At 38.3% G+C, this 10,758-nt stretch overlaps 1 protein-coding gene across 1 annotated transcript in view; it reads left to right on the top strand.

The window, feature by feature from the left end:
• Positions 1 to 9,502, top strand: part of POLR3B (RNA polymerase III subunit B) — a 75,161-nt gene extending 65,659 nt beyond the window's left edge. The window contains exons 27-28 of the mRNA XM_064654867.1: positions 4,097 to 4,270; positions 8,946 to 9,502. Of these exons, the coding sequence (XP_064510937.1) occupies positions 4,097 to 4,270; positions 8,946 to 9,075 (304 nt within the window). The 3' untranslated portion in view covers positions 9,076 to 9,502. The remainder of the gene's footprint in view (positions 1 to 4,096; positions 4,271 to 8,945) is intronic.
• Positions 9,503 to 10,758: the final 1,256 nt, after the last annotated feature.

Consider the following 10,758-nt stretch of genomic DNA (forward strand, 5'->3'; position numbering starts at 1 on the left):
CATTGCATATTTCCTATGCCTTTTTGCTTTCCAACCTCACACTGTCTGTAGGACAAACTGAAGTTGTCTCGCATTTTCCGTGGAAGTAAATATCAGGGAAAGAAATCATGACAAGTGTTCATAATTCTTGTCTGAACTTTTCTATCTATCACACTGAGAAAAGCAAGTGTAGCACAACCATTATTTCCTACCACAACTACTTACTTATATGAACATAAATGATATTCCCAAACAATAGGCTATCTGCCCCATTTTCTCTTCTTCAGCATGTTAGGCATTTTATTGGTGCTTCACATGAAAATTAAAACTGTCTGTCTTAGCTAACAGTGCACAGGGTTTACTGGACCTCCTGGCTTACCCAAATCCCTTGATCTGCTTTTGTACTGTTTCCCCAACTTGTCAGCTGTTTAGAGGTCCTGAATTTAAATGAAACCTAAATTCCAAGTCAGCGTAATGTTTATATGTAAAGATGAAAGTGGTGTTATTTCCCCCACCCCTTACTTTCTGCAAATTCTTTGTTCCAGTCTGTAGCATCATACTGTGTAACTCCAGCTCTTTATCTGACTTTCAGGAAAGCTAGTGGATGCTCAATTTATGCTGCCTCTTGACTAGTCTTTTAGGAATTTTCTTTTTTCTCCTCAACTAATTAAACTTTTGTTATTTGCTACTGCCTCTGCAGAGAAAGTCTGCTTTGCCAGCTTTCATACTCACTATTGTTTTATCATCCATTGCACTTCCTGGAAAGTAGATTGCATCTAACATTCTTTTTTGATTTCAGAAGTAATCCTGTAACAGCTTCCAGTGTGGAATTTGGCTGTCACTGTCTTGAAAAGCATTTTATTATATATCAAATGTACCTTAACTGACAGAGCAAAGCTATATTTCCATCTGGAATAAGGCAGAAGACTTGAGCTTCTTGAACATCACTGATTCTAGCTATTGTCCTGATTAAAACAAGACTTTGTAGAATTGCAAAGCAACACTTTTTGTCAGCACAGTCAAAACCCACAAGGATGTTGCCCCTGAATTGGTACTTGTTAAATGAACCGCAATACTTAATTTCAATGCCATGAGTAGTTTACAATTAATTTATAACATAGTTCTATATATGGTGTTACCCAGGTACCCAGTCCTGCTAAATCTTTTTAATAGATAAGCTGCTTTTAGTTTTTCTTACAAGAGAGCAATATAAGCTTTCTACATGTATGGTTGTTCTGATGGGCATTGTCAGAGCCAGTTCCTGTCATACTGCAGGGGAGCAATGTGATCACACAGGTCAGGGCTCCTCTCTGTGCTCTGGGGCTGGCAGAGGACAGTACTCCCTCCTGCTTCAGGCAGTGTTTTTTAGGTAATACTCCACTTCTTGGACATCAGTGTTTCAGCCAACTACTCCATTTCGAATTAGCCACTGGTTTTCCCTAACAGGCACAAGGGAGATCTGCTGAGACCTACAAGGCCTACTTTTATTCATGGGGGTAGACTTATTTCTCCCCACTGACCAATGAAATAAGGAATAAGACCATTAAGCTGAACCCACTGTTCTTGCAGAAAATCCAGAATTAGTGCAATTGAATTCTAAATGTGCTTAAAAACACTGAAGTTAATTGTTTTATGCTTTTTTCTAAAGGCAGCAGTTAAGTAGAATGAAGATCACTTGGCCTTATTTTTTATTTAAAGAGTCACTGTATTTTATTTAGCATTTAAGGATTTTAAGAACTTACCCTTTTTTCTTAATATTAAAAATACCTCTTTTAAATTATATTCCCAATTTTGTTTTCAAGAGTCTGCTTTGTTTTCTGATGTTATATTTAGAATAAAGAAAGAAGTTAGTTGCCCAGGGCAACAGCTGCAGTGTACGTGTGTATAGAGGGAAAGAGGAAGCTCAAATGCTTTATAAATACTGTTTAAACATAATCAACAACTTTTGGTTGTGAGGAATTTTCAAACTCATGTGAGCTGGAAGAAGAATCTAATAGACTTAGGAAGCAGAAGATAGACTTCTTTCAAAGGCCCAGTCTCAATATTGAAATTTTTGATACTTTAGAAAAAATATTTTTTAGGTAGGAAGGTTTTTGTTTTCTTTTCTTTTAATGAGGTCATACTGGCAGTGGGAGTGAAACATAAAAAAGCTTAAGGTTCAGGTTGGTTTTTTGGGGGGAGGCCTTTTTGTATTTTTTAATGGGATTTTATCAGCCTTAGAAATCTTCATCCTGTATCTGTTGGAAAACCCACGGCATATCAACCCATGGAGCTGAGGCACCATAGTTTTTCAAGAGGTTTTATCCTCCCACAGTTGAATTGAGGCTTTATTTGTGCTCACGTTTATAAAGCTATTTTGCCATTTTATCCTGTGGAACAGCACCTGGTGAAACTTCTAAAAGTAGGCTTATGCATTAAATAATATTGTAAAAGTCAGTTTGTAAAAAGAAGTCGGGCACTTCTAGCACTGTAGCAAATGCCTGTATCATTGGAGGTCCAAACTGCTTTTAAAATCTGCCTCTTGGGACTTCAGAAGAGAAACTGCATTCACCACAGGGTTAGTCCTTTAAAACACATCTGAACAGTGATGGTGCCATCCTCTGGGGAGGGGGCCCTGCAGAGTTTAATCAGGATGTAAACAACTTCTATCCATTCTCCCAACAGTGGGAAAAACAGAAGGTTATATGAATGAAAAAGATGATTTGAATTACAAGCAGATTAGTTTTAAAGTTCCAGTGTGGTCGAAGTAAGAGAAACTACTTCTCCCTAAAAACAAATACAACTTATATCTTTAGAAGATATTTTGGTCTGGTAATTAGATGTATTTTTTATTTGTTACGAAAGATTATTAGATATTGAAAACTTTTATAAATCCATTTCTCTGAGTTGCAATAAGTTGGCAAAGCCTTTTTTTTAGTGTCTTCAAAAATTCAGTTGTTTGAAATAATATTAACAAAATATACTCCAAAAGTTACAGGCCAGATCTGTCATTGAATATTCTGGGTGAAGTGCAGTGCTACAGGCATCGGAAACAGCCCGGAAACAGGAGGTTTCATTGAGCAGTTAAACCTCAGTAACATTTTTTTAAATTTCTTCTCCTTGCTGTCATGTTTCAGGAAATATATGAAGATTGAAATATTTAATAAATATATAATAAATGTGCTTAATATAATAGTGCTTCAGGAATTTAGGATTGGTTTTGCCTCATAGTTTGCTCTGATATTTACAACTTAAGTGTCACAGCATTGTGCTAGTACATGAGAGTAGAACTGATACTGTACAAAATTGCAGTATGACAAACAAGGTGTTAAAAGTTTTGACTGTGTCCAACAAAAAAATGGCTTAAGCAGTCTTAATGTTAAATAATATATTGTACCTTACCTTTTTACCTCAACATCTTTAGTGTGTACTTACATTGCTTTGTTAAAACTTTCCTCTAGCACTATAAGGATAGGGAATCTTCCCAAACAATAAATAAGAGTTTGACTTGTGTTGAGGAACTAGAAAACCAGGAACCTATACAATATAAAAATCAATCTATTAGCCATCAGACATGAAAAAAAAAAAAACCCAAACTAGATAAATGTTACTTAAAAAATAAAAAGAGTAGGATTTCATAATGAGTTAACAATATGTGTACTACTTGTTTGCTGATTTATTTTGGTATTCTCTCCCAGATCAGAAACATTTTTATTTTAAGAATTTAGGTTTAGCTGTAGTTCAGCTGAAACATTAGGTTGATGATTGATTTGTTAGCTGGTGAATATTGATTCATTATTCAGCTACGAACTATAATGAATATCTCATCAAAAAAGAATGCCAGATCTGTGTCCTGATTGTCTTGGCTACTGTTCTATCTCTTGTTCTCACTGACTCAGCTGCATTCTGTGAGGTGAAGAGTTGTGGCCTGATGCTGCAGTTGCTGTTCACAGAACTAAACTACATCATATTGCTGGTGCAGGAGCAATACATTTGTGAGATCAGCAGCTCTGGTTTGTAGACTGCAGTTGTCCATTGATCTTGTACTCTTCCTGCAGTTTGAAGACAGTCATTCCTAGAGTGATAGAATGTATGTTCTGGAATACTTACTACGTTTTTTCAAATATTTATTTCAAAGGCAACCCACTGAAGGTCGATCCCGTGATGGCGGTTTACGTCTTGGGGAGATGGAACGGGATTGTTTGATAGGTTATGGAGCCAGCATGCTTCTATTGGAGAGACTGATGATTTCAAGTGATGCCTTTGAAGTGGATGTTTGTGGACAGTGTGGCTTGCTGGGGTACTCTGGCTGGTAAGTTGTCAAGTGCTACACAGTAAATATGCCTCTGTGCAACAGAACTTTCTCCTTGGTCATAGTGCTTCTCCGTTTTCAAGTGCTCACATACACCAATTAACAGTCCTATGCATCTTAATCACAGGAGTGTCAATGTTCTAAATTGGTATTTGGAAGATTGTTGACAGGGGATGGTTCTGTGTTGTGGTCTGATTGAAGTTAGTACTAGTTTGAGTGTGTAATCAATGGCCCAGGGATCTCTTCTGTTGTGGGAGCACAGGTATTCCCATCCACAGCCGTGGATCCAGCTGTGCTTGTGGGAAATGTTCCTTTCAGTCTGTCTGCTGACTTCCATCCCATCCTTGCAAGGGATTATCAAATGCCCAATTATATCATCTGTTTTTCATAAAGGGGAAAATCACTGTGTCAATGTACTTGACATTTCTGCCATCAGAAAAGAGGTGACTAGCTAGGCTGGTTGCACACCTTCTTAGTACAATCACTTGTCAAACCTCACAAGGCTGAAGAGAGACGGTGGGCACACAAGAATAGGAGAAGAAAGCAACATCCCCTTCTTTCTTGTTCTCTAGTTGTGGAGTTCATCATACCATGCATGTGCTCTGTCCCTCCCAAATGCCTTTTGCTTTGTAGTCTTGTAAAATAAGGAGTTCCTCTTCGAAGCATCAGACAAGTGCACCAATCCCATGTTGGAACTTGAGAGATAAGCATCTGTTTGAAAATTCAGATGGCTTTGCCCACCTGCATTGTCCCTAAGCAGCTTCTCTCTAGACTACCTAATGGTTTTGCTGTCTTAATCTGAGACCTAAACCAGTACTGAGTTTATCTCCAACAATCAAACTTTTTTCATGTAAGAGAAGCGTAAAACTGGATGTCAAAGCTGTGTGGAGCTCATGATTTGTAGCACTGTGTGCTTTGCTTTAGCCATCTTTTCAGGAGTTTTGAGATGCTAGATTTAAAGTTGCCTTGTAGCATGCTGAAAATACACCACTATTATGAGAAGATAGACAAACTTCTGGTTATGTTCTTTAGAGGTGAGGGGAACATTTTGCTTTAGCTTGGTTTTGTTTTAGCCAGGCAGAAAAACAGACTTATGAGACTGATGGGAATTTGAGATACAATGTTCTTGCAAGCTTTGTGAAAACAGGTGACCTGGAATCCCATGACTAAGGGAGGAAAAAATAAATGGTGCGAGTTCAATTTACAAGTTACTTTAATATTTAGGACAGGGAAAGATGGAGAGTTTGAAAGAGCAGGAGAAAGATTGATTTCTAAAACCTCAAAAGAACATTGTTGGAAACTTGCCACATCTTGGATATCAATATCAATCTATTGGGAGAAGCAGGAAATTGGACTTTATTCACTTTAGTGCTTCAAGAGTGATTTTTCCATGATATAATGAAGTAGGAAAGTAAAGTGTGTTCTCAGTTTGTAGGTGTGTAAAAGTGACAGCTACTCTTTCTGCCCTTGATCAGACCGTTCTTCTAAGCGTGTGGCCAGAAATCAAGCACCATATTTGTCTGCTAACAGCAGCAGTTCTGCTCCTTGTGGAGCAGAAGTTCAGACAGAGGTGGGTAAACACATGTGTAATCCAGAGGCGAGATGAGACCTACTCTGTGCATCCTGTTGTGGTTGGTGATTTTTAGTTGGGCGTGGCCCTGCTGGCTTTTGTGCAATAACTCTTTTTGAGAGTCCTGTTTTGCTTGAGTGTGTGTTCACTGCATCTAAGAACTGAGGCCTTTTTCTGATCCAGATCTGTTAAAACTACTACAATGCAAATAATAGTTGAAGGAAATTGTGTGAAAGGAGAGACATGCTGTAAGTCAAACAACCAACCACTTCTACCAGTGTAAAGTGTTGCCTTAAAAAGAAACTTGCATGCAGATACAGCTCAATTATTTTTTTAATAAGACCTTGACTTTCAGAGCAGTCCTTGAAGATTTTCAGAGCCCACAGGAAGTGAGGGTGCCTTGAAGAAAATTAGGAATTTGAACTTTAGGAGTAATATTACATTTTATTTTTAAGGTGTTGTCAATACATTTTATTTTTTTTTTGAAGTTTGTAGCAAAGCTTAGTAACTCCTTAAATAACTGTGAAAGAAACTACTGTCTCAGACAGAGCCAGACATTCTTGCAATCTTTTTCTGTGAAAAGCTGTCTGATGTGTGAGAGTAATCAATAAGAGAAAGTTTCTGCTAAATTGTATGCTGTGTCTACCAGTAGCTGAAGCAAGTGGCCCTATAATGAGCATCACAGTAGAGACCAAGTCATTAAGGGAAACTTCCAAACAGGCCTTTTCAGTGACTCTGGCATTAATAAGACATTGCTGCAAGAAACCTTTTAGAAACATTGTTTCTAAATGGCTAGCATTAAGAGTGCATGTCTTAAGGAAGATGAGCCTTTCCTCTCAGACAAGGACTAGCCACTGGTTATGTTTTTCTGCAAGACAGTAAGGGCAGATCAGTGTTGGGGCCTGAACTGGTATTTTTGCAGAGGAAGGAGGCTGTTGTGGCAGTGACAGAGTTTGTCCCTGTAGAAAATGCAGTTGAAACTTACTATGATGTACTGGTTTTATGCAAATTTTCCAACTTTGCTGTTGTACAGATGCTCGGGGGCAGAACTCCACTGAATGCAACGAGCAGAATTTGGTCCTTTTTTGATGATACTTTGAGGAGTTACTCTGACTGTGAGCATTTTAACAAATACATGAAGAAAAATTTTATTCCTGGTTCAGATTCAGCCTTGATACAGTTGCCTTTTCCTAACCAGTTTAGTATCAATTCTAGTACCAAATGGCCTTTCAAGTACTTGTTTCTGTGATCTCTGTTTGACAGAGTTTTGTGCTTACTGCACCTTAAACTTTCTGGGTGGTCCCCATCAAAGTACAACGCAGGCCCAGAATGGTGTAGTGAGTGGTCTGTGCTCCTCAGTCTCTAGGAGCTCTAATCAGATGCCAAACATCTCACAGCAGAAGAGTTGTATCTCGTCAGGCTTCCAAAGCTTGCAAGGCTGTTCCTATTGAGAACAACTGCTTGCTTGTTGTCATCGGAGAACAACTCCTGTTTAGATCACTTCCTCCCACCATAAAAATATACCTATCCCTATAAATATGGACTGGGAGAACAGTCCAGCAATAAACCTGCAGTTGAGGTCTATTCTGTTTTAAAGGCCTGCTAACATTTCCCTTACCTAACAGTGTCTACAGGAGAGAGCATGTTCCAGGGAAACACCTAATTCAGTCTATTACCTTCTTACTGCCTATAGTCAGATTTAGACAAAGCTAAAGCAATTACTGGGAATAAATAAAGCTTAATTCCTCATCACAAACTGCAGAAATGTAATTTAGACTTCTGTACCATTGGTTAAAAGTTTTCTTGGTTTAAAAAAAAAAAGAAAAAAAAAAACATGTGAAAGTCAAGGCAACTACAGTTTTCTTGGAAAATAACCAGCTCTTTGACATGCTCTTAAAGTCTGTTTGTACAAGAACTAGCAGACTCTGAAAAAGTAACTGGAAGACTAATGCCAACCCTCATAACCAAGAACTTTACCATTGGACCTGACCCCACTGACTTCCACATGCTCTAGGTCAGGTTGTTCACTGGTAACAGAAACAAGACTAAGCACTGGCTTTATTGTAGATGCTGACTCTCAGCCTCATTCTGTACCTCAGAAGCTTGTAGAAGTTTTGCTAATTCTTCCTTAATTGGATCTTCAGACTATTATGACTTTATACCAGGAATATGAATTTGAAACACAGGAACAAAAGAAGAGCTTTTTTAGACCATTAGGAAGTACTTAGTCACTCTCCCTTCCCAAAGAACTGGGTTTTGCAACTCTCCAAAACCAAAAGATGAAATACACAGAAGAATGAGGAACTAGGGTGGTTGGAAAATTATATTTATAAGAAATATATTTAATTTTCTTTGTGTATGCACAGAGTAAGAAATTAAATAGTTTAAACAGTTTCTACCACCACTGAACTTGAGTCCCAGTACTGGATAGATGACTGAGTGACTAGCCTATATATTCCTTATGTAGTCAAGTTTATATGACAAAAAATCCCTTTCCTCCAGAATTTTAAGATCATTATTTGAGCAAAGAGCACAAAGAATGTGTGTTAAAGCAGTTATACTGGTTTTCTAACTTGACTAAAACTTTGGCTATTCACACAGATGTAAGATGAGAGGTGCCTCTTTTCTGAAAAGTGAAATTATTTGAGATATTATAGGGTGAAATTGTGTATAAAGAACCTTCTTTCTTCCTGCATCTTCTTTTTGTGACCTATATATGACAGAAACCAGACCATTAACCATTTTTTCAGAAACACTTAGCTTTGTTCACCTCCTTTCTGTCGTTAAGCAGTGCTGAATTTGTGTTGACAGTTATGTGAGTGGTGAAGAAGTAGAAGTCAGTCCTGCTCAGCTCCCGAGCATTGTGATTGTCCTCCAAGTGCAAGTTTAACATTAAGCTGCTGTTGGCTTCAGTCAGATTATTTAAGGGCTTAAAGTTATGACTTACTTAAATGCTAAAATGTGTCTCAAGCACTTTGCGCTTCCTAGGACTGAGGCCACTGTTTAAATGCAGGTGGACAAAGAAACCAGTGGCTAATGACAATTGTTTCCTGCAGAAATTCATTTATGGACCAACTCTGACTTTCTTTTTATTTGTTTCCCTAGGTGCCACTACTGCAAATCGTCGTGTCATGTGTCTTCCCTGCGCATACCTTATGCCTGTAAACTTTTATTCCAAGAACTGCAGTCAATGAACATCATACCTAGGCTAAAACTAGCTAAGTACAATGAATGAACAAGATGAAAAAGATAGAAAAACGTACCTTAAGAATTGAAATCCAGCATATACAACTGGGAGGTTTTTTGGTGAACAGGAATAACTCTAAAACCTGAGTGGGTAGAAGGGAGGTGCAAGACAGTAAGAAATCTTTCTTACGTATCCTCCCCATTTTTAAATTGACATGAAAGAGTCTGTCAGCAAAATGCACTAGGAGCAGTTCCAAAAGCCTTGATTAGTCGTGAACAGGACATGTGGGAATTGTGGAATAAGACCATGATCCAGCAAAGCATTTGGATTACTTCAGACAATCCCATGCTTGCTTTTGAAAAGTTCTTTGCTGGACTAGGGCTCAAGCTGAGCTAAATACACATCTTATTCATAGAGGTTAAAAATGTTTTCCAGACCAGTGTAATATGAAAGATTAATAAACATTTTAAATAATGCTGGCTGAATATGTTGATAGTTGTGTGAGGATGGTAAAGCCTTGTAATGTCTAAACCATTTTCCTCTTCCTATAGCATTTTGTTAAAGCGTTGAAATTTTCTTAAGTAGTGTCAAGCTTAGAGAAATTAAACTGCTTTCTCAGGAACTTGATATCAGACATTCTGAGTGAAATTTCAATGTGCAGGTGCATTTCTATGCAAGCAATGGTGTGATTGTGCAGGTAATCTGCTTTCAGCTGAATGTACTCAGTTTGCATGAAGTTCAAGGGAGGAGGTGACTGCACACGTAGCACGTGCATAATACAGCTTACAGATACCCGTTCAGTTTCTACGGAGTGTAGTAGATTTGATAATACACTGGCTCAAAGTCCTGAAAAGATGGGCTGCAAACACTAGTAATGATGTATGCTGTCATAGGACTGTAGAACTTTTTTAATATATGGGCATAACTACTTCTTAAGAACAAAACTAAGCATACGAAGAACAAGAAATCCTTCACTGACAGTGAAGCAGGTTTGAATGACCTGAAAGGATTTAGAAAGGGAACAGCTGAATTTTTTCATGAGATCTAAGGCCTAGAACTAAAGCAGTGGATGAACTAAGAGTAACTTAGTACCCTAAACTCACTTGAGCCCTTACTCAGCAAAGCATGCTGTTAACTCTTTAAGCAAAGGAGTAGTCCCACTGAAGTCCACATGAGGTCTGTGCATGTTCGTGTGCTTCAGTGCAAAGCAGCACTCTGGATCAGTGAGGATACAGAACACTGCCTGTCATCTGAAAGTCCTGAGTTGCTCTTTGTCTCCTCATATGGCTGAATTGTGCGTGCTGATCCTGCTGATCCTGTTGATCCTGACACTGTTCATGCAGTCTTGTTGCTGCTGTTCTCTTAGCTGCTTAAGGAGCACAGATGAGCATCAGCCTGAGTAGGCTTGCTTTTTAAGCTTCCACCAAAATGCTTGAAATAGTAGTTTTGTGTTTCGGCTTAAAAATCAAGTCTGAAGAAATAGATTCTACTTTTCTTCACTTTTTTTCCTTTTTTTTTTTCCTTTTTATTTGCAACTGGACTAATGACGACACAGATGTCAACACAGCACATATGGATTGGAAAAGCTCTAGAAGCACTTCTACCAGAATCTGAATAGCTCAGGGTTATTTACAAAGAGTTGTAAAAGAGTGACTGCTTCGAACTGGAGGAAGAGGTTAACCAAAAGCCCCAACCAACTGAACAACCTGTGCTTTGGTGCCTGAGATGGCC

This window comes from Pseudopipra pipra, chromosome 5, assembly GCF_036250125.1.
Source record: "Pseudopipra pipra isolate bDixPip1 chromosome 5, bDixPip1.hap1, whole genome shotgun sequence".
NCBI classification, from domain to species: domain Eukaryota; kingdom Metazoa; phylum Chordata; class Aves; order Passeriformes; family Pipridae; genus Pseudopipra; species Pseudopipra pipra.